The sequence below is a fragment of the Pleuronectes platessa genome, chromosome 18 (genome assembly GCF_947347685.1).
Source record: "Pleuronectes platessa chromosome 18, fPlePla1.1, whole genome shotgun sequence".
In the NCBI taxonomy this organism is placed as follows: domain Eukaryota; kingdom Metazoa; phylum Chordata; class Actinopteri; order Pleuronectiformes; family Pleuronectidae; genus Pleuronectes; species Pleuronectes platessa.
In genome coordinates, this window is record NC_070643.1 from 15654324 (window position 1) to 15679410 (window position 25087).

General features: G+C 42.2%; 1 protein-coding gene across 1 annotated transcript in view; it reads right to left on the reverse strand.

Annotated features, from left to right (window-relative positions):
- The window catches only part of LOC128461649 (CUB and sushi domain-containing protein 3-like), a 307734-nt gene that overhangs the window by 41696 nt on the left and 240951 nt on the right, over positions 1-25087 (reverse strand). Inside the window, 24 exon segments of the mRNA XM_053446673.1 lie at positions 2254-2431; positions 3208-3396; positions 3963-4172; positions 4416-4532; positions 5025-5094; positions 5638-5756; positions 5994-6098; positions 8223-8319; positions 8723-8847; positions 9168-9371; positions 10123-10218; positions 10431-10544; positions 14143-14259; positions 14399-14474; positions 14824-14942; positions 15995-16182; positions 16707-16845; positions 17175-17366; positions 17765-17967; positions 18409-18535; positions 21467-21658; positions 23742-23898; positions 24079-24147; positions 24347-24447. Coding sequence (XP_053302648.1) covers positions 2254-2431; positions 3208-3396; positions 3963-4172; positions 4416-4532; positions 5025-5094; positions 5638-5756; positions 5994-6098; positions 8223-8319; positions 8723-8847; positions 9168-9371; positions 10123-10218; positions 10431-10544; positions 14143-14259; positions 14399-14474; positions 14824-14942; positions 15995-16182; positions 16707-16845; positions 17175-17366; positions 17765-17967; positions 18409-18535; positions 21467-21658; positions 23742-23898; positions 24079-24147; positions 24347-24447 — 3304 coding nt within the window.

Sequence of the window (25087 nt, forward strand, 5' to 3'; positions counted from 1 at the left end):
AAGTTATCCATCAAATGGCAGGTCGGGCTCCCGGTGCAGTGTCATGAGCATATTTCACCTTTAATGACAACACCACCAGCTGTCAGACTGGGAACTAACCAATAGAGGGCTCATTATCGATGATTAAAAAGTGTCATCAGCAAGTTAGATGAAATGATTATTTCCTGCTGTTAAGTGTTTTTAAATGAGACCAATTATACCTGTCAGGTTATGCAAGGAATTATCCTCGCCGATGATTGGGCGGCTCGGAGTCGTTTCATTCGAGGCTTTTCCACCCCTGATTGCTGCTGACGCTCACGCTCACTAACAATTATGAGAGCACACACACACACACACACACACACACACACACACACACACACACACACACACACACACACACCACACACACACACACACACACACACACACACACACACAAAGACAGAAAAGGCCTTCCTGTGTGTGGTAACATTGGTGACATGTATGGTAATTCTTACCATGAACTCCTGTACTACGGCTCCCAGTATGAGACCAATTAGCCGACTAACTGACTGTCAGACTGACTGGCCCCGGACGGAGGAGACCGCTGTGAAAATCACACCTTTACCACGGACACTGTGCTCCCCACGGGGAGCCGCTGTGGTGGCAGCGAGGTTGTGAGTTTTTAAATGTGTTGCTGTCTTTGCTTTGTGTGAGTTCAGCTGTTTGTCTACTTTTCTGTTTTCTCCCAGCTGACAGCAGGGTCAGGGACCTGCTGTGGGACCAATTCATGGATTCACAGAATTGGCCGTGGGTGGACAGCACATGGCTCAACAATGTTATGTTGTTTGACATGAGCAAGGCAGAATGGATGTTTTTCTGGCAGTTTCGGGAACAGCTGTACACTTTATACATCTATATATTAAATAAACCTCATCGCTGTTATGTCGAGTTCAGATTTTGACGGATTTTGACGGACAAATCGGACAAAACTTGACATTTCAGAATATGTGTACACATACAGGGAATGTGACTCGGATTTGGCAATGTATTTACAGTGCAATCAAATCAGCTCTATGTGAAGGAGTTTTCTGCTGTTAGTTCATAAAGAATAACACAACAGTATTTTGCATAATAACCGGCACGACAATCGACTTTATGTTCCATATCTGATGGAGGCTTTAGTCAGACAGTTGCATCTAAATATTCAGACTGTTGATGCTGATGTTACTTAACTGGGTCCTGAAAGGTCAGATTGAGCCAAGACCTGCGCCTCTGCAGCTAAATCAGAATATCCTTGTGGCCAAGTTTATTCACACATACAAGTGGAAACTTGAACAAACAGTGGTAGATGTAGTGACTTGATGGGATTGATGATTAGGATATTAAATACAACTTTCGGTGGACGTCACTTTTAAGTCATCCATGTAACGGACATCGCTTTACCAGACTTTCTCTGTATATTTTTCTTATCATTTGTGAAACCTGGAAATCTTGAAGGTGAACATTATAACAAGCTGGAAACTATGGGACAGACAATTGGTCCTTCTGTGCGTCAGTCGGCGGTCTGGTCTGCCAGATGACATTGCACCCTGCGGTCTATTAATGGGAAACAGGCTTTCACTATAGAGGAGAAGCAGAAATACAGTGACCGTATAGAAAAGGCCTGTACGGTCTATTTATGGTTCTTCTGCCCCCTCCTACCTGCATATCACTATGAAACATGCAGTCTAAGCACCATTTAAACACCTGCATTGACAACATGTCTGCTGTTGCCAATGGCCGCTCCCCTCAGGAAGAATAATGAAGATAAAAGTCAAGAGTTTGGCGCTGGAGGGGGGGGGGGGGGGTGTATAGGACATATGAGGCTTAGTGACAATTGGTGGGAAAAGAAAGACGGGAAGAAAAAGAAACATGAAATGAAGCAAATCATGTCAGAGTAACTAACTTTAAATCCAAGGAGAAATGTCTGTAGTCATATAAACCATTGCAGGAATTCACCAATTAGTGGGCAGCTCTGAAAAGATGTTAAAGAGCATGAAGCCCTGGGAGAGAGGCAAAGTGTGTGCGTGTGTGTGTGTGTGTGTATGTGTGTGTGTGAGTTTGTGTGTTTTGTGACAGACGTTTTCCAAATATGGAGGAACAAATTAAATGGCGATTAAATGGCAGGCCAATAAAAAATAAACTTGTTTGCTGAAATAAACCTTAACGAAGCAGAAGGAGATGCAGAGATCGGTGAGAAGTGGCGACATAACGAGGATGAACTCGGTGAAATAAACAACTGACACCCACCACACGGTGATGTAGTCGTAGATCGGCTCGGTGCTCAGCACGGTGAAGTTGATGTAGATCCCGTGTCCGGGCGGAACCCTCACGCTCCACACGCAGTCCTGGAAGTTGGGGTATTCCTCCGGGTGACCGGGAGAGTAAATGGTTCCATTTAATGACGTGATGTTCCCACCACAGAGAGCTGCGAGACACAACGTTAACAGAATTACCTTTAATAAATTACCAGTGAATTAGTATTAACTTTGTTAACGCTTGGGTAATTGTCTGCATGACCGAGGGAGGACATGGCGATCAGTTTTTGTAATAACACGTTAATACTTTTAATAAACTTTCATTACAGTTTTATTTCACTTCTGCAGCTCAGGTATTCTGTGGGAGGGTCGCCATGCACTGATGTTATCTCACCACTGCTGATAAATATAACAATTCATATTTACAATTATATAAACAGAGGGTCCTTTAGTAAATTTACAATTAAAAATGTATATTACTTAGAATAATTTGCATTTACTGGTCATAAAGTTAAAATAACATAATTTCATGATGGGATTTCACCTCCACAATTATCTGGAAATACAAAATAACCAAACTCCTGACAACTCTGTAATTATGTCTAGATTTATTTAATACATACTTTTGTGGAGATGAACTTTCTCCTGTTGATTCCTTCCACAGTAGAACAATTCTGTTTTTATTAAGTGTTGAGCTACAAAATCTTTCTACTTTACCCAAAGTGCAACAATCAATTTGACCTGGTTGTACGCTGACTACACTGAGCACTATGTTGTGCTTTCAGAAAGCAGTGTTGAAAGGAATGAATGGAAATATTCAGTGCACATTAAAGGGTCATTCCCTACACTTCACTCCCAAGTGTAAAAAAATGAAATATCTCCTATTAAAGCAAACTACTATCAAACGCATGTAACCGACATAAGGTTCACAGAGGCCAGGACTCACCTTCACATCGTGGCAGCGGGTGGTTCCAGTTCCTGCTGATTCCGTGTAAACACGTGAGCGAAGCATCTCCGATCAGGGAGTAACCGGGCAGACATTCAAACGACACCGTCATCCCCACACTGAAGTCCGTGCCGATCACGATGCCGTTGCGAAAAGGCCGGGGGTCCGGGCAGCTCTGGAGCTGATAGGCTGGAGGGACGAGAAAAACCGAACACAGAGAAGATGATTCAAGAAAAGCTGGGAAAGACAACCATTGGTAGCGATAACATCCATTAATATAATATCACTGCTTGTATTTACATTTTCCTTTCTTTTAAAACACTGTGGCTGTGCTGCTGTCATCAGATAAGAGCCATTATTCATTCACCACTGTAATTTCTCCATTAATGGAAATACCAGTAACAAATTGAGGCTAATTTGTCAAATTTGTCACAATTAATGTAAGAGTGCTTTAAACCCTTTTCTATTTGCCTCAGAGGATAAATATGACACTCATCTAGTCGCGGAAATGAGCTCGGTAATTTTTGGCAAGTGCAAAACAATTTTATTTTATAGTTGTCTGATACTTTTGCTTTAATTTGATTTGTCGCTCCTGAGAAAAGGAAATTGTATAAATCTTGTGACCACATTGGCAGGAGCTGCTGTTTTTTTCCAGCTGACTCAGAACCTGTCAGTTGTCAGCTCTTGTTCTTCTTTGCCTGGAGAATCAGTGGAAACAAGATGCTGCAGAGGAACTTATTGAAGACAACATGCACCTTGATATGTGCTGTGGAAGCCCGGCTTGTTCTGTGAGTAGTCGCTGTGGAAGAAGAAGCTGGTCTGGTGGGTGGTGCTGAACAGAGCTTTGGGGATCACCGGGCCGCTGAACCTGTCGATGACCGAGCCGGTCTCCAGCGTTCCACTGCGGATCTCCAAGTAATCGTGGATCGCTTCGGTGGAGAAGTTCAGGAACTGGAGATGGATGCCTGGGAGAAAAAAAAATACACAACTCATGACATTCACTGTAGGTAACAAATTGAAAAGCACGGATAAAGGCCACCGACATTAATCCAATGAATGGGCGACCGACTGAATAAGCCAGTCTGCAAATAACACAGATACACAGAAGTGGAGACAGACACAGAGAGAGAAAACAGATGCTCGACCACACAGAAAGAAAGAACTGCACATATTTCATGCTCAAGTCGAAAGTTGACAGTGTTTCTTACCGAAGCCGACAGGTAAGTTGACTGTCCATGTGCAGTCTAATCCACTGGGGTAGTTGCCTGGGTAACCGGGACTTAGAATCACTCCACTTACATCTGTCATGGACCCACCGCACTGGGCTGGAGTCACGCACACACACAGAGAAGAAGAAGAAGAAAAGGTGGTTGGGTGTCGAAAGCAGAGCATCAGAAGCAGGAGGGTGGCCTCACCGAGCCCAGCACACTCACTTCACCTCTCTTTTTTAGGACATTGCCTCTGATCTGACACTCTGCACAATTTTCAACATTATATTAAAATTCTGAGTCGTTAATAAAAGAAAACTCATTGAATAAATTAGCACTGTGCGATTGTAAATGTGTCCGGGGCGCTTGTTTCCCCTCCTTTGCATTCTGATGCTTCGGCGACACCGTGCATGTTTGTGGCAGAGTCTGATTTAACTTTGCATCAGTTTAAAAGCCTCATCGCACAGCATACTAAATAATCAGCTCATCGCCGAACAGCGAATTGATCAAACAGCTCGGAGACACAGTCATTTCTACAGCACCGAAAATCTGCACGGGTCTTTGTGTATCCAGAGTGTGTGCATATATGTTGTGGAGAACGACACCTACCGAGACAAAGTGGTACAGGGTAGTTCCATCTTCTGACAGGACCTGGCATGCAGGTGATATGTGCATTGCCCTAGAAATGAAAAAAAAACAATCTATGATCAATCACCCGTTGGGAAATCACCACAGATGAGCAGATAATTAAGTCTGTGTTATCTGCTCGGCAATAATATCGCCATAACAGCGAGATTGTGTAACAGTCACACCGTGGAGCTGCACATTAAACATGACCAAAGGCAAACCTTCATTAGAGCTGTAGAGTGCGCTACACAAACATTGGGGCGGATCACAACAGAGGCATACATAATGCACGAGTTGTGCAAACCACAAGAGCTGTGTGTTTAGCATGAGCCCGGGAAAAACCACGTGAGAATGGGGTTTCCCTCTGATTCGCAGATTAAATAGTTCTTGGTTTGCGGAGCCAGGGGACAGAAGAACGAGTGAATGGCAGCACATCAGAGAGGCCGAGCAGCCTTTAATGATTTCACACACATCGCTGGCAGTCGCTCTGCATTACACTGCAACTCGAAACTGCTATCCTCCGGTTCCCCAGTTTGAATGTGTAGTGAAGGACAAACAGTATGCAAACTAAAAATACAGGAGGTTGTATTCATACCTGAAGAGAGTATCCTTGTTCACATGAAAACTGCACAACATCTCCGACCATAAATCTGTCTCCTTGTCTAATTCCATAGTTCGGAGTCTGAGGCTCTGGGCATGACTCCAGCCCAATAGCTGAAAGTATACAAAATTACATCGTTATACAGGCTTTAGTTAAGATTCAGGTGAAAGGGATCTATTGGCCCTATATTTTCAAATACTTATATTTGGAAGTGGAGGGGGAGGTGAGAGGTATTCAGCTGCAACATTCAACTTCACCACTAGATGTCACTAAACTCTACACACCGGACCTTTAAGTTTTATTTATTGCATAGGCATCTTGTCAAACTGTCTCCACGATAAACACGTTACCTGTATATTCCAGGTGAAACCCAGCAGCTGAGACACTGATATCAGAGCTGAAGCTGAGATAGAGGTTGTTGGATGTACTGTTGAGGAGGGGGGGGATGGTGGTGCCTGAACGCAGGGAGAAAAGAAACAGAGCAACAAAGGTCCATGAACACATTTTTGGGGTTTTTCAACCGAGGCTGAAAAGCAAATGTTCACAGTAATCTGACAGCGCAAGAAAACAACAAAAGTCCTCTCAAACAAACGCTTTCTCTTTCTTTTTGTTTTTGAAGTGTTCTCAGAGGAGAGAGAAGGGAATTACTTCTTATTTGAGACATCTGTTGTATACTAAAGCACTTTTCAAATGTTGGCTTGACCTACATAGCGCGGCGAGGGAGAAGTGCAGAGTAAAAGTCGGGGCTGCACGACTGAAGCAGAGCTGGTGCCGGTGCAACAGGGTGATTTGGTCGGGGCCCTTCAAAATAACACGTACATTAACCTTCTCGGAATCTTCTTATCATTGGAAATGTTTCCAAAGTCCAGCTAGCAGAAAATAACTACATTACGGTTTTGATTTACATTCATTTTTTTTTTTTTTATGCATAGGCCTGTGTACCTGCATATCAATGCTTCAGAGAAATCCCTCTGGATGAGCAGTGAATTAGGCCGATGGATTTCTTTTGTAAAGAGAATTAATTAGCAGGTTTCTGAACAGTGTGCGGACCCCCTGCTGGTTGTATTCACACTCCAGGATAAAACTCCCATTCATTATCATGACGGCAAATAAAGAAATATATGTTTTCCTTAATTATGAATGATGAATGATGATGAATAATTAACGGTGTGTGCTTAAGCACAGCCGTCATTTTTGGGAGTGTGACAGGATTCATTAACAATTGTAATTAACCCTTTTGGAAAGTTTTTATTATGACTCAGCATGTGTTCACTCAACGTTAATATTAATGGAAAAGAATCACTATCTCAGTCGTTTCATTGCCCACTCTTTTCGATAATGTCTTATCCGGTTTGACATAAAGATGTCAAGCCCTTCCTTAGATAATTTAACGCAGCCGGCAGATAACCAGGTGACGTTGGCTCTCTAAAAGCAGTATTAGTATCCCCAGAAGGTGCTGACTCCGCATTTGCTTGAATTATTCGAGTGATTAAATCCAGAGGAATACTTCGCCCAGCCTCAACACACGCGTTTGGCTGAGTGTGAGCTGTGGAAGCACTGGTGCAGAGGCTTTCGGAGCAGAGGCTGTTCCATTGTGGGGAGTGCAGACATCCAGACCAAAGGACAGTAATGTACAGAACGTGCATAGAAAAATAGAAATATATAGTGTGACATGATTCATAGCTTTTACGGAGTATAATTTCAAAAACTACATTAATGAAAATGGGATGGACACATATAACACATTGACAGATCATGTGTGCAGCTGCTGGTGAGAGGATTTCCCTGCGACTAAAGATTTATCACTGACGCTGCATTTCTGCTAAAAATAAAGGTTAGGCTGCAACACAGGAACAGTTTGGCCTAAAAACAGAAAGCAGTGAAATGTGTGTTTTGTTCTGCTCCTGCACTTTATTAGGGCAATCAATCAACTTAATGCTATAGCAATTATGGTTCATACCAACTAATTGATTGTTTTATTGTGTGTAATTAATGGTAAATATCAAGCATACCATAATTATGAAAAGGTTAAGGTAAGATTGTGCAGTAAATTTTGGAAACATTTAGACTTTTTTAGACCAAATTAAAGCTGCTGAAGAAGCATCTATTTTTAGAAGAGAATGTTAGACTAAAGAAGAATTATTTATGCAGCATAAATTTCTCATATGATTTTCAAGGAATCCCAGATAAACAGTCAGGTGTCAGTGGGTGTGAACCTCAGCTCCTGCCCCGAGACCAGTTTAGATCCAATTGTGATCTCAGCAGGGGCCCACATGAGCAGCATCTCACAACATTATGACAACACACAATGTTTCCCCCAACAGTGCTGTATTTAATTAATAACTTTGATAAATAAGTTATATTTACTGTGATCAAGATACAAACAGCAGAGAGTCGTGCTCTCTTGGCGAAACAAGCAAAAGCTTTAAAAAGATTGACACAACAATTCAATTCCAAGCTGTTTGATGCTCAATTTAACATTATGTATTGAAGTTATTCACAACAAACTGATTACATTTTCATCATTCATATCATAAACATCATGTTCTTTTTCAGTTGCAGTAAATAATTGTGTTTACCGGAGTAGCTGCCTAGTCGTGGTGCATGGTTGTCTGCGCCATCGTAAAAATCCAGGGAGTCCCAGTTGTGCTCAGTGGCAAAACTCACCACTTGTATCTGAAGACGGCAAGAAAACAGAAAATACAAAATCACATGTGTTCCGTGAATTTGTGTAAATATTCAATAAAAAACTAATAAGAAGTTCAAAAGCACATATTATATTTAACAAACCTGTACTTGATGTGATGCACTGCAACAATTAAGACAAACTTTTCCCTTCTAATTTTTATCAACCGCATCTTTGTCTTTTTTTTATCTCTGAGAGCAATTTAGCAAACATGCAATCAAGTCTTATCTCCTCTGATTAGACCCAGTCTACTTATCTCTGGTTGGTCCCTTTATCATAGATCATCCCTTTGTTTGTTAGTCCATCAATATCTTATCTCTCCTGACATCCCGCCTGCTCAGCTTTAAAGCCAATGATACGTGGGTCAGCCGGGAGACAGGCGACAGGTCCTACCTGTATTCCAGCCCCCTCTGGAACGGAGACCTTCCACACACAGTTTTGGTTGTTGTCGTACGGCTCCGGATAGCCAGGTGACAGGATGGTCCCGCGACGGAAGGTCAACGCACCCCCACAGGGAACTGGGAGAGGGAGAGCGTTGACAAACAGAGTGAGCAAAGAGGGGGGGGACAAACAACATTTTTGTCAGCAAGTAACAAGAAAACCGAAAATGGGTTGTACCAACTCTCACCCAACAAAGCGGGGGGGAGGCCAAAGAGCTAAAATCCCGTGTGGCAGTTTTGGCAAAGGTAGATTTAGGGTCTGGCCAAATTAAAATGTGTTTTTTGTTCAGATGAGACTGAGGTAGATTTATTTTAGTGGAGTGCCAATTTTATTTGCTGATGACTTTACTGCACTCTGAACAGGAAAACAGAAAAAAAATCTCTAGGTGTGTCTTTACCTATACATGTTGGCAGGGTGTCGTTCCATTGGGCCAGGTTGTCTGGGACGCTCTCACAGCGGATGGCGGTGGAGCCGTGAAGGACGTAACCAGGGTTGCACTCAAACTGCACCATGGAGCCGACTGCGAAGTCGTTGCCGAGACGTCTCCCAAAACGAGGCTCAGGGACCGAACTGCACTGGACGGAACTGGTCCTTGGTACCGCTGTGGACACAAGGAAGATGTCACAAATACTAGAAAGTCTCAATAATAATGGGAATGGCACAGTGAGTTTAGCTTTTACTGATTAACTGTGGCATTTTCTATGCAATGGTCACTTACAAAATGCAAGAGATAACCTTTTATACCCTGTAGTATAAGAAGGGTAAGGCAGTGGTAGGGAAACCTTTTTTTTCCTATCAAAGGCCATTTTAATATTTTGCAAAATCCAGTGCTGGCCAGACTAGACTATTGAACACATGTATCACACTAACCTTTCTAATGGTTCACGTATGGCTTACAAAGAAAGCAATTCCCCCCTGGTATCAAACTCTGCAGTAATCCCACGGCTGAGTCTTTTGTGTCATCACAGGCCAGAGAGAAAAAACTGGATATTTCTCTGGTTCACCTTCACTGATTCCTAAATATTTTTGGGCTATATCAATAATCTGCCCTGCGACGGAGCCTCGTGGGTCGGATCAAAGTGTGACGGGCTGTGAGTCCAGTCGTCCTTTAAGGGGTATTAACTGGCTTCTCGCACAAAACCTCACTGCGGTTATGAAGGATTTCTTATGAAACCTTTAACCTGACGTACACAAGTCATAAGAAACCCTTAGGCCTGGAAAATCCAATTTATTTGATTGAAGTGGCTGCATTTAATTGTGCTATAGCCCAAGTGTTTAGGCAATGTATAAGGCACGAGTGCCACTTCTATTAAAAATGTAGATTAAACACAACTGGCTCATTGTTTTCTGACCTTGGTAGACGAAGTGGAATCCTTTGGCAGTTTCCGATCCGACTGTGTTAAACTTTATGGTGATCTGGTTTGCCGAACTCAGAGGGAGGGACTCACCTAGACAGCGAGACAGAGTTAAAGAATCCATCCAGCAATAAATCAATCCATCATCCGTCCATCCATTCGTTCATCCAGCCTGGCAACCATCCATTCCTCACACCATCCATCTATACAGTCAGCAAGCAAGGCATCCATCCATCTATTCATCCATCCATCTATCCATCTATCCATCTATCCATCTATCCATCCATCCATCTATCCATCCTTACCAGAGTGGGATCCAGACAGTGAAGATAACAGTGTGTTCTGTTGCGTGGGCCCATCATAGATCTCTACCACATCGTTTAAAGATGTCTGGAACATCACAAACTGACCGAAGAGCACTGGAGATAAAAAAAGAGGAAAGAAAAGACAGATGAGGGGATGAGTTACCCAAACTTGAATTGCAGCAAATTATTATTCCATGCCACTGCCTGCCACTGACCTTCCAATGATAAAATTAACCTGCAATACCCAATTCAAATGCTATTGAGCTTCAGTTAATTTCTGTTTGAATCCAACTATTGGCACAAAATTACACATCAGTACTTAATAGTCAAAATATGACCTTATTTTCAACATGCACTTGTCTTACCCGTAGCCCATATCAATTGGAATGGTTGTATCACTGCTCTCAGCTTTAAGTTTGAAATATGTGACTTAGTTTGTTAACTTATGCCAATAGAATGCAATATTTATATCTGTACTGTATTACATTTCAAGCTGGAAGTGGCAGGTAGGACTTATACAAAAGTTTGCAACATAACACAACAAACCCATGTCTCAAGTATTAGAACAAAACCTATAATTGTCGGTTTTACTTTGGCATAGAGTATAAAGAAAGGTACAAAAAGGCTGCTGTAGAAACCAGTCATTAAACCAGGCCTCCCACATAATGGCTGGAGAATTATTTGCTAAATCACAAGTTTTTTACTGCAGCAGTAGTGGCATGTAACATTTAAAGACTTCTGAGACCACAGATTTCCTCAGGCTAGTACAATTCTCTCTGTTTCAGGTGATCGCTGTATCTTCAAACCAGTCATAAGGTCTCTTAAGATGCAAATCCAGAGGTAATATCTGGTTACATAATGGAAATTTGTGTTGGAGGATACATAACATTTATTTCAGGGTCCCCAGCTCTCTCCTTGACTATGAACACACTCACATCTCTACAACTCCCCCTCCTCCTACCCCCCTCTCTCTTTCTCTCTTTGAACCCAATGACTAAAATGCTGTAAAGGATTCAATCTATACGCTGCCAAGGACGTTGTGCTAAAAGAAGGTCACTGGTCACTTTGCACAAGGATGTTTCTCTTTGTGAAGTTCTCTTAAAGCATGATCCCTTTTTTGCCACAACATTGCTCTGACTCACAGAAGAGTGATCTTACGTGGAAATTACAAGCACTGGAGAACAGACACAAAACAATGTATTTTCGTTTGGCATTGAATCGTCCCTGTAGGTGTGTAGGGGCAATTCATCAAGAAGGAGTTTAGCTCTGTATGATAGATGAATCTAACCTCTTAAATGCCTGTCATGGCTGTGGTGGGGTGGACGTAAAAAATGATAGGATTCTGCCAGTCAGCAGAAATAGTTAAAGGCTTTGACGGTGTATAGATTTTAAGGAAATCCGAATGATTAAGGTTCGCTGGGCTACTGACAGACTGTAGAGCAGGTGGAGGAGCACACAGCTGAAATTGTTTCGGGGCAGCACATATTTCAGACAGGAGGACACAAATGCAGCAACATAGATTCATGAAGCATTAATGCACAGAGAGAAATGCTTACGCACGCTTACATATTATCAGAGTAGATTTTTACCTACGATGAGATAATAAAGCACAAAGTATATATGTACCAGCACACACAGTGAACACAAGCAAAGGCTCATGGGTAGTGAACTGCCTCCGCCCTGCAGTCACATACAACCAAAGCAGGAATGTTCAGTCGTCCAGGTTGTAACCTATCAAACAAACTTTGACTCAGTCCAGACTTTTTATTAGGTGACTGGAAATATTCCTCAGTTAGATTGAAAGGGTTCTCCTGGTCCTGACATCAAACGGAGAAAGCCCGGGCATCGATCCCTGTGGAGCTGCCATGCCTCCCGATGAGCTGCCTCAGCGGGGGGGGGGGGGGGGGGGGGGGGGGGGGGGCAGAGCTACGTCCTGATTCAACAGGCGGTGTGGTATCTCCACAGGGATAAATTACAAGGGCTTTCCCCACCTCGTGTTGAAATCCAAGGAGCCGTTTGCATCGTACTTTCTCTGATCTTCAAGTGAGTGCTTCTATGAGCCTGTTACCTACAATTCCAGTAAGATCCCATATTATAGGCATGTTATTGGTGATGAGAATGACAGCTACTTAAAAAAAAAAAAACTTCGGCATGTTGTTGGTCAGCAACTTAACAAAACATCTGTCTCTTGCTCTGCGTGGGAGGCTCAGGGAGAACGTCTCCGTGTCTTATACAATATGTAGGGCAACGAAATGTTAGCTCCACTCAGTCAAAACATTGTGGAGCTGACACTCCAAAAGTTGCTATGCAAATCTAATGAGACAGCAGCCGTCAATAGCCTTAGGGAAGCCAGCTATTTATTCATAATAACACAGGAAACAATAGGATATTATATCCATCAATTAGTGATTGTGTATAAAGAGCTTGGACCCAGTGAGCTAACCAATCCTTTAGTGTGCACGTCCATCAGTCTATCTGCATTGCAACTGAGCAAACTCCAATAGCTCATGAAGACATCAGAAGAAGATTCTAGTAGGTGGACCTTGAGCCTGGAGTGTTCTGTCAAACTATTTTAAGGGTTAGGGAAGAACACGAACTTTAATGTTCAACCTTATGTTGACTCTGCTTGTAGACGCAATGATGAAATCTAATTTCAATAGATTTAAATTGTAAAAGTACCTGTAATTTCTACAGATTATAAGGACATTTAACATGAACAAAGTTGGAAATTGAATCTGACTAATTCAGTCCCATCATCCAAAACTTCATAGGTGACACTGTACTTCCTGGGGTCCTTAAAACGCCCGTAAAGTTTCCTGTCAGATTGGATGAGCAGTTGCCGAAAATGTTCAAATACAGAAAGTCCATTTTTAGTTAAATAACTATGGTAATAATCAGACTTTAAAAAATATTATGTCTTGACTACACCCTCTGCAGCCTCCCCCTTTTCCCCAAATGACCTCAGCTTTACAACACAGTCTCAGTTAATGTGAATAATCCCCCTACAATATTCATATCTTCATTATGTGGCAGTTATGTCCGGCCCACAGAACTCCGATCAAACATGGAAAGATAAAACCAGCCTTGTCTTTGAATGTCACATCACTGATGAAGCCCTGACCTGGATTCTAATAAATGGCCAGTGAGCAGGTTTTGATCATGTGTAATATCTGAACTAGTTTTTCATTGCAAATTAAAAAAAAACCTAAAGAGGTCCCACCACGGATTCCAGTGTGCGGCTGTGTAAAATCAAACATTTTTCAACCTTCCCATTCTGTGCTTCAATAATGGCGTTTTGAATAGAATAAAACACAGTTTGATAATTTTTTTATTTTTATAATGCCTCTAATAAAGTTAAATATGTGGTGTCAAAGGTAGGATTTTAGCAGTGTTGCAGAAACAGCTGTTTTATGGCCAGCAGAGCTCCTACTGTTATAGATTGTTTTGAAGTTTTAATCAACTGCTTTATCAACAAACATGAAAAATGAAAAGCAAACAGACTAAGACACTTATGAGTTGAGTCTTTCACACAAAGGACACAGTCAGAGATGTGTGTGCAATAAGAAAATTGTGATCACGTTTCATTCTCAACTGTTGTGTCTTCACCTTCAAATCAGAGCGCTGTACAGTTAGACACGAGTGACTGCTTCTTACTGCAATGCAGCATGGGCCGCATGATACTGTGTTATACTTTGTGTGTTGATAAACTTACCGAACTCTCTGGGTACAGCTATAGAGTAGATACACGTCTGACCAGAGGTGTAGTTTCTGGGGAAATTAGGAGATAAAACGGTCCCATCTGATCCCGTAGAACGACTTCCACAGGGCGCTGAGGAGAGGAAACACACACAGAGTGAGGCACACGGTCACACTCACATACAAAGTTTACAATACCCTGTGAACATAAGTACACTGTTTTTCTTCATTGTGTGTATTTTTTATTTCAGTCTGTGTTTTATGTGTGTTACCTTGACAACTGGGCAGTACCCTGTTCCATCCAGGTCGGCCATCATCTCCCATACTGCAGGTCAAAGTAGAGTAGCCCTGAAGAAAAATATAAATAAATGATTTAGATAGAGAAAATCCATCCACCCTAACCAACCTACCACTCAGAGAAGTAATCAAGCAACTAACAGATCACCCAGTCAACCATTCATTCATGCGTAGAGCCAAACACCCAACCAACCCAACAACAAACCAACCCACCAGTCCACAAACAAACCACTCAAAGAAGAATCCAACCAAACAACCAACCAACCAGCCAACCAACCATCCAACCATCCAACCATCCAACCATCCATCCATCCATCCATCCATCCATCCATCCATCGAATAAACTGATTGAGTATCCATCCAACCAACCATCATCCACTCATTCAGCCGTCAGCTGTACCTGCAGAACATATCCTGCTTCACAGTAGAAGGTGACCGTGGAGCCCAGCTTGTAATCCGATCCCAGCCTGGTTCCATTCAGAACCACACCTGGGTCGAAGCACGATTCCCTCAGTTTGGCTGGAGAGAGACAAAGAGAATCAGTGAGAGGGAGGGAGGATGAGGGAAAGAAGCAGCGACAGGCTCACATAAATAATCCAATTCAAATCACAGTCAAATTAATAATAAGTAAGTCCCCAGTCATAATCAAATGAAGCAGGGGCTCCGTTGGCCTTTTTAACAGTCGGTCTGACTTAGCCGCCTCCGCCGGAGATGATGCAAGAACGATAACTTCATCCCCTGGCTTTTGTATGGTACACGAACCTTGTAAATTATGGCTTTGGCCCCCCTCCCAAAAGATTAACAGCCACTCTGCCTCAATTTAAGATTTAATTCCTGAGTCCACGTGTAGCCGGTGTTGATTCCTTTGTGCGAGTGAATCAAACTGACCTCTGTGATAGATTCTAACAACAGACACTAATCCAGCAGGGGACACGACGGTGAGAGCAATCATTCTTCTTCATCTCAGAATCCGCATGAGACGCAGTGTCATTAGTGTGGCAGACCTCACTGCATATACATGTGTAGTGCATGTTTAATGTAGCAGTCTTTGTTAAATGTAAGAAATTAAATATTTCTAAATACATGCTGGAGACATCCTGGTGTCATGGGACACATCTGAAACATGAACTGTCACATTCGCTGTGAAAAACAGAAAATAGACATTTCCCAAGCTGCTTCAGTTACGAAAAGCCAACAGGACAGAGGAGAGTCCCTTCTGCAAACACATCAGTGTGTATTAAAATGATTCTTTAAACAACTGACAATTACAAAGTGGCTATAATAACAGTGCCACCTGGAAATAATGTGTATTTTCATGAGGAAACAGGTGTTATAAACCGTGACATACTTAATAGAAAGAAAAAAACTATGTAAGACATGCATTCATCAACCCTAATACACAGAAGAAGGTCTGTTTCATATCAAGCAAAACATTTTATCTCCCTGTGAATGAAAAATCTAGGGTTTCTGTTATAGTTTTTGTACTTTTACTTATTTTCAGTATTTCAGAGCCTATTCAATCAGTATTCACTTTACATGAGGGAGCCGGAACTATTGGCAGAATATTTTACCTTTGTATTCCAGGTGGAAGCCGGTGTAAGACACAGACCCATCACTGCGGAATGCTAAATGCATGGTATTTGAACTGCTCTCTATCCGCTCTGGGAGTTTGCTGTCCTGGAAGCTACCAATCAGAGGGCTGTTGCTATCCGGGCCGTCATAGATATACACAAAGTCGTAGTTTGGCTCGATGTTGAAACTAGAGAATGGATGAAGGAAACACAGGTTGGGAAACAGATGGTGAGAACATGGGTGGAGAAGAAAGAGCCGTTACTGACATGTAGTTTTACATGTGCAAAAAATTCTTGACAGTCATTATGTTGCAGAGCAGTAAAATAAACATGTTATTTACAAACCCTGTTTCCTCCGACTACTCTCTGTGGCTAAAAGATTCATTTGTGAAAATTCTTACTCCAACTGTCCTTAAACTAATGGCTGTGATTGGTTATGACGTTTTGTCTTTCTGCCAAAAACAATCACAGTGGAGTGAAAATATTTGCATTGCATTTTTTCCTTTTTTCTAGCGCCAGGAAATAAAACAAATTCCACTTGTGCATAAGTTCACAAAGAGTCCAGCACATAGAGAAAGGATTGTGTCGTTAATAGAATTCGGCCCAATCCAGTGAGATGAGGTGTATTTTCATCCTATATTCTCCTACATTTTACTGTATTCAACTCAGGAACAATACAGGTTTTAATGCAAATTACACCATGTGACGTTACCTGATGAAGGCCAGCGACAACACGTAGTCAGAGTTGACGGCAATGAGCCAATCGCAGTCCTTGGAGTGAGGGTAGGGATGTGGGTAGTTAGGGGAGAGAATAAACCCATTGGAGCCTGTTAGGTTTCCTCCACAGGGAGCTATGACGGGAAGACAAGCAGCGGTAAGTCTAACAATATCATAAAAAATTTGAATATTCTATCAAACGCAACCATGCAGGGTAAAAAACTCATTTGAATTCAGTCGGGACAATGTTTTATTATTTTAAGTTACAAGATTTTCATTCAAAATGACAAGCATCGAGCAGATATTTGGATAATGAAATAATATCATATTGTATGTGTTAATTTGTGAGTGGAAACTGAACATTATCATTTTTTGAATCATCCTCCCTAAACAACCCCATCTGCTGTCCATGCAGTACATCTGATATTTGACCTTATAAATAAATGGAGGCTGGACTTCTCACCGATGCAGACAGGCGGGCTGGGCTGCCAGTAGTATCTGTTATCCACTTGTATACAGGTGATTTTGTCGTCCCCCTGGAGCTCGTATCCCGGGTCACACTGAAAGGACACGGAGTCCCCCGGCTCACGGCCATCTCCGCTCCGACTGCCATTCATCGGTACGCCGGGGTCCCTGCAGGCCGTGGCCACCGAGCCTGCAGAGGGAGGGGAGGAAGGGGAGGGAAACGAGACAATGGAGGAGAAAAAAGGAAGTAGAATTACAGAAAAAAAGTTGCAACAGATACCTCCAGCTATTAAGCTAATGCGCTGACTTAAAATGAGTGGTAGTTGATGTAAGGAGTCTAAAATCCTGTATTGGGAAATATCTGCTTTGACGGGTCATGTATGGTTTTCATGTTTTCATGTTTAAACTTAAGATTCGGTAGTAAGAGTCTGGTAGAAACCAACAGCATTATCTGAAATCTCACAGAAATTAAAGACAGGATGCAACTTCAAAGCAAAATAAGGAAATGAACTACAGCGGGAGGTTAAGTCCCATCGCGACTTCTCATTTCCAGAACCGTTTGGTGCATTAGTCGTGGACGAGACGTACTGGAGAACTGGATTGCGAATCCCGACTTGCTGATGTAGAAATCAGTTTCGAACTGGACGGTGACCGTGTTGAGTGTGGAGTGAATCCTCCCGGGGAGCAGGGACCCGCTGATCTCTGACAGGGACATCTCGTTTTCAGGCGGCCCGTCCCAGACCTTCAGCATGTCGTGGCTGGCCTCTGTGTCGAAGGCCAACAACTGAAGACTGCAAGAAGAAGAGTAATGACACATTTAAAAGATCATTAACAGGAAGTGTTTTAATATCAAATTAAGCAATATTAAAATGTCAAAGCAGTTTTTGTGGGGAAGACTCATTAATTTGATTGTTATCCTTGAAGGTTAAACACATTTTGGTAATATGAGAAAGTATATAAGGCAAAGTCAAATCAGTTTCATTTGAATTACGTGAATACTATCTGTAGACATTGCTTATCCTGTTTACAATAAGCTTATTATATACAAAATGTGTAGAGCACAATATTTCAACAATCAGCATGTTCAGATTTACAATGCATATATTATTTGTTTTGTCATTTTCAGAATAACTATTAACACTCAAGCTCCAAGTAAGTTATTATTCATTTCCAAGTTTCAGACAACTATTGGAGTGAAAATGAACGACTGTGCTGTTTTAACGATACTTTACCTCACAATATTTCCCGAGTCAACCTCAATGGTCCAGGTGCAGCGCAGATTATTGTCATAGGGAAACGGGTATCCAGGTGAAAGAATCCTACCGGAAGACTCGCCCTTAAAACGACCTCCGCACTCCGCTGCAGGCATTGAGACATTAGACATTACTAATATGTACCGACACACAAACCACACAAATTATCTTTATCACAGTATGGATAGCACAAAGGAGCACAAATCTTATACACAATCACTTCTGGTCAACCCTAAGAGCAATTGGTGATTGTGTGTATTCAAGTGTGCAGGTTCCGTATAACACGTCATGCAATCATCTGTCCACGGCCTTGTTCCGACGTGGTGTTAACGCGCATCTCGAGTGATCCAATCACAGACGGACAGCTCTGAGTGGGCGAGTTCACACCTCAAGTTAGGAATGCGTGTCCACCACGTGTCTCTCGATTGACCCCTGGTGATCACATCTCACTTCCTCTGCATGCAAATGAACCGGAACATAGTTTCTGTTCCCAAACAGCAAATTATGCTGTTTTTAATGAGTCCAATTATGCAGAGGGGTTCATTGTCAATGTGTTGATGTGAGAGAGTGAGAAAGAGAGCAAGAGAGAGAGAGAGAGAGAGAGAGAGAGAGAGAGAGAGAGAGAGAGAGAGAGAGAGAGAGAGAGAGAGAGAGAGAGAGAATAGGGTCACAAGGGGCTGAGTGAATCAATGCGCCATATGAAGCTCTACTATGAAATAAGATTCTACCTAATGTTTATATTAATATCATGGTGTGGGACCACAAATAAATCAATGTGTGGGAAACACCGAAAAGTGTAAAGATAATTTCAGCTCATTGTGAATCTGTAGCTGGTCGGAGGACGTCAACTGAGTGGGCGGTCCCTCAGCGGGACCCAGGACACACATGTTAACACCAGGGGTGTATAGGGGCCTGATAAGTGATCAGATCTCAAATGCGTCATCGATGCATCGTGGGTGCGTTCACATCTGCTGGTGAGGAGGAAGTTCAAACCAGGTCTGAACAGAGCCCCTGGCAAAATGTTTATCAAGGCAATTAGATCCACTAGGTGCACCTCGGTCGCCAATGAGCACTGATAAAACGATCGCCACAGAGACAAATGAAAGCAAAGACGGGCGCTGTCTCTTCCTCTGTGTCCCTCTGTCTTTTTATCTCTTGCTCCCGGGAAGAGAAGAGAGAAGTAAGAAGAAGAGACAAAGTTCTGATCCAGCGTTTCTCCCTACATTAATGACCACACATTATATAACAGAAAATAATTTGCCCCTTTTCTCTTTGTCTCTCTTGGTTATATATTTCAACTATCTTCCTCCCCTCTCTGCTTCTCCTCCCTCGCCATGTCCCTCCTCCCCCAGGCTCCCCTCCCTTCATCACTGGAATATATTATCTCAAGTAAAAGGAGCGATATTACGAGTCGGGACGAGGGGAGGAGAAGAGAGGAACGGAGAGGAGGCCAAAAGAAAGAGAAAAGGGAGCAAAGCCACTGGAGGAAGAGGGAAACACTCTGAGTAATAATAAGAAGCAATATAATATTAAGACTGGAGGTTAGCTGAGGTCACCGTGTGCCACTGCTAAAATATAAAGTCCAGGAATATCCGCCAGTGGTTTTATGACTCATTCATTATTGATAGTGAGAAGGAGAGAGACTTATTAAGCCGAAATCCAAAATCTGAACTTTCAGATGCAGCGACGGAGCAAGAAGGTGCTTAAGACATTGGGCCTTGCTGTTCTGCTTACAGTTCTCATCTGGGCCACAGCTGCTGCAGCCATTTTGTGCGTGGATCTGTACGAGCTTAGCATTTGTTTGGGTTTAATTAGAAAACGTAATCATTCAGCCAAAAAAACTACGAGGAGGAAATGAAAATCTCTCCAAATAAGCTTAACATAATATACAAATCAAGGCATTTGAGGCTCCGCATCCTAATACACTGATGTGTGTTTATTATAGTGTGTGTGTGTGTGCCTGGAATTACGAAGCCAGTGAAACCCCATTATTGGCCTGTTGACATTGATATTTGGGACTGTGGCGTGGTTATAATTTCCCATGAGTTTGAAGCCCTACAAAATGAATTAGAGAGACAATGGTGTTATAATGGAATATTCAGAAATATGTGGATACTCAAAGGGGAGTTGCATCCCAGAAGGTTTTTATAGTTTTTACCGAAAAATGGCCCGTGCGTTGATACAGTGCTCTGCAGCGAAGATAAAACCCATTAAAAAGTGTTTATGAAGCAACACTAACAAGCAGGTTGCTCATGTAGCTCTTTATAGCGTAAGAATAACAAAAACATAGGTTCAAAACAAGCTACAAATACTGTATAATACAAGTCGATTGGATCTGTGTGTTTGAGTATAGAGTAGAGCATTGGGTGACAGTTCTGCAGAATAGGATCAGCTGTGCAGAAAGAGTCCAGCTGGTAAAGCCTCCAACAGCTATTCACTGAGACTTCTAAACCACCGTCGTGTGTGAAATCATGAGAAAATAAGAGGCTGGTTTAACAGGAAGCTGACCTTCGCCAGTGTTTCATAAAGCAGCCGGGAGCGCCTCTGCAGTGTATTGTGGTACAAGGTCTACTTCAGTGATACCTCCTGATATCATCAAGGCTGATTCATGCCTCTGTGTCAAAGCTTCATAACTGTGTGTAGGTGTGTGTGAGTCGCGCTGCAATTACACCACAGAAACACTAGTGGCGGTAGAGATCCTAGTTTTCTGGTATATAGTGTCATAAGGTTTCTGGTCTACTTATTTAGGAGGCAGGGTTTATGACCTATACAGCAGCTGGCCACCAGGGGGGCGATCAGGATGATTTAGCTTAACTGTTGGGGATCTTTCATGACTTCCAACTTGATATACAGTGAAGGGTATAAATAAATGTCCTAATAAATTCCGGGAGAAAGCACACTCAAATGAGAAGATTCGGAAAATACAAATACTTTTGTATACCTATGCAATGCCTGTAAATAGAAGTGGTATGAGACATACAAAAATTCAGACGACTATATTTTAAGACTTTTTGAGGACAGGCAGCGGGAGACATACCGATACAGGAAGGCAGGGGGTTGTCCCAGGCTCTCCTCTCCCCCGTCATACACTTCAGTGTGGTAGCTCCGTGCAGAGTGTATCCGGGCTCACATCTGTACGTGATGCTGCTCCCAGAGAAATGACCTTGGTCGTTGACCTTGAAGCCAAACTGAGGGACGCCTGGGTCCTCGCAGTGAGACAATTCAAAACCTAGAGAGAGAGACGGAGAGAGAGAGGCGGAGAGAGAGAGAGAGAGAGAGAGAGAGAGAGAGAGAGAGAGAGAGAGAGAGAGAGAGAGAGAGAGAGAGAGAGAGAGAGAGAGGGTAAAATAAAGATCTTTGAGGTGTGCACTTTTTAAAACACTCACCCAGGGACACATGAGACCCACTAGAGAAAACAGAATTAAAGTTCCTCAGCGGCATGGCAATATTCCCTTAATGTCTGGCACGCTGAAGTATTTTGTTTACGAGATCGCTAATATCACAGATCCTCTTGAGCTCTTATCCAAATTTAATAAAAGAAATATACAAAGATATATGAGCCTCTGCAATATCAGGAACAATCCTGGAGCATGTGAACACCTGATCCAATTTAAGGTTGTTTTTCACAGTCTAAGATCAGTTACTATGGTAATATCCAGAATATTCTGTTTATTCATGTACATAATTTTGGAGAGCGGGATATGAAGAGGTGTATAAATAGCTTATCCTTCTAAGACGCTAACCAGAATTTGATCTTTGGGATTACTTGGAAGACAAGGGGTGCCAGGATTTGAATCATCTCCTGGAAGACAAGGAGTATTCGTGTATGTCTAAGTCTGTCAAAATGGCCATTTGCAAAGCTCTACTTGTACCATTGTGGGATCTGAGCAAATCTGCAATCACCCTTACATTGAGTGTGAATGGCTGCCTGTCGGAAATTGCTCCTCTAGACAACTAATGGAAAATAATCATGTCCTATACCAACAAAAGACACAGTTTATTCAAGCTTAATGCATCTGAAGCATTCAAAGGGGAGCTAAGTAAAAGAAAGGCTTTAATATCTCATGACTATAGAATTATATAAACAGTAAAAACATGTCGATATGTGCTACAGCCAATAAGGCTAAACAGGGCGAGCAGAAAATGGCCTTATACCTTAGGGTCATAAGATCAGTATCAGTGCCAGACAGTCCAAGTTATCTATTCTAGATATATAATATATTAAATACATACTAAAAAAACAGTATCACTTTCTAAAGGATCAGAAAAGGATAGAAAATCAAGTTACCCATTTAAACTTCAGTATTGTGTAGATTTCAAGGTATAAAACTAGAACAATTTCCTTTGTCAGAGTCTTTTGAGTCCGTCTCCTCCGTTTATTCAGGCTTCAACAACGTCTTTGCCTGTTACAATCACCGTGGTTAGTTTGTAATAAAGTGCCATAGGGAATTGGTGGTTGCCAGTTCTTGTTACATGGAAAGCCATTCAGTGTCCTGATGAAAGCCTCCATGGCTGAAATGCATAAGGATGTTTTTTTTACCCTTTCGAGCAGCTCAGAATCCTTCAACTTGTCAACAAAGGGACACTAAGCACCACACCCGTATAGCACTCCTATAGCTTATTGTTTGTTTGGCAAAAGTTACCATCTACATGCTGCTTTCAGTCATTATCTGTTGTTTTTTATAGCACTGCTAACTTCTATGTGCATCAGTAAGAGACAGTTGAGGTGCTGAGAAGAAAGCGATGCGCCACTCCACTCACGTAGCAGAAACAACACATCTTCAAAGCATTATGCAAATCCTCCTGCATGACTCTGTTTATGCAATCTGATTAGTTTAGAGCAAATATGCATCCAGGAGGGCACCTTTAGCACCCCCCACTTGTCCTACGCAGAACTCCAATCTCTGAAATCTTTGTTAATCAAACATAACGGACTCCTGTTTTCATTTCACTGCTGCAATTAACGATCAGTTATTTAACGGTTTTGGCAAATTAGAAGCATTTGGAGTTAAATAGATTCTGCAACTTTGTTACATTTGTCAGGAAGTAGAGCAGCTGTCACATGGTGTTTATTCGCCAAATTGATGAAACGATGATAAAGACAAGATTGAGTCGCCTTTGTTGCCTTTTCCCAGTCCCCTCCTGGGTAGTACCCATACTGTAAATCATGTCCAGTCCAGGTCATGGTTTTAATCCAACGCTTATTAGACACGACAAACCTACAGTTATACAGTTATAAGCTCTTTTTTGACATTGAGGCTGTACAAATGTAAAAAGTTTGTAAAGGTAAGACATGTCCCCTGCAAACTTACTTGAATAAACCAGTTTGAATCCTTCCCCCGCACTTTCTGGATCACTGTAAAACTCCAGCCAGAGATGGTTTGAAGTGGAAATCAGCGTCAGGCCCAACATGGACGTCCCTGTGAAGGCTCCGAGAACATGGGCTGCGTTGTCTTTGCCATCGTAAATCTGTCAAGACAACAGTGCAATGCAGATTCAACATTAAACCTCTATGACGCATGAAACCAGACAGGGAGAATGACAGTCCAATCATCAAATGTGTGTGTGTGTGTGTGTGTGTGTGTGTGTGTGTGTGTGTGTGTGTGTGTGTGTGTGTGTGTGTGTGTGTGTGTGTGCACGCATCTTTACCTTGAGTATATCCCCTTGGGCGAGATGAAAGGTTCTGGCAGAGATGTTGATGCCTTTCCCAGCTTGCACCTGAAGTCCACAGGAAATCCAAAATAGATTTATTGACCAACAAAGCAGACAACAAATGTATTCACAGAGGTTTCCACACGGCCTCATAAAATTCCACCAACTTCCATAACGACTTCTGCATTAGTCCCAGTGTGCAATATTGTGTCTCTATCACTTTTTTTCTTTAATAAGAAACCTGAAGCAGAAGGAGATTTACTACCTGGATGCTATAGATGCACTCGTGGTTGTTGTCGTAGTTCATCGGGTAGTTGGGCGAGAGAAGGATCCCTTCGTTGTTTATGACGGAGGAGCCGCACTCCGCTGATGACAAAGACGGAAACCGGAGAATTAAAATACACCCGGAACAGACACACTATTTGAATAATAAATAAGTGTTATGATGGTGTGATGTGACCATGTGGGGACACTTTTGTTAGGAGACACTGATTTGAAAAGAAAAATGGAAAGATAAGCTGCATATTTAAAGATCCTTTGGGGATTTTAAAGTATTTAAAAGTTTGAGAGAAAAGTGTTTGTCCTTGAAGTGAAAAGATCTTTTTTCATTTAACAGAGGATTATGATTCTTTTTCCCCGAGAAATGAATGGTCCTTCGAATGCACACTTGTGTGTGTGTGTTTGTCTATGTGTGCGTTTTCCATCTGTGTGTGTGTGTTCGCATGCTTTTTAACAACCCTTTTTAACAGCTGTACTGTCAGCCATCTACGTCTGTCGTAGGGAATGGGCCGGTTGTAAAATTCAGAAACTAATTTACCTAAAGAGACGCCTCACGCGTGCCCTCTATCTACAGTACGTGTGTTCCCTCCCTCCCTCTCTTCCCTTCTTTTTCTCTCGCTCTTTACGTAACGCTCTCCCCCTTCTCTGTGTCTCTACTGGTGTAATAGTCATATTACAGCTGTCCCATCGTCAATAAATCATGCTGCTAGAGTTTCCATTTAGAAAA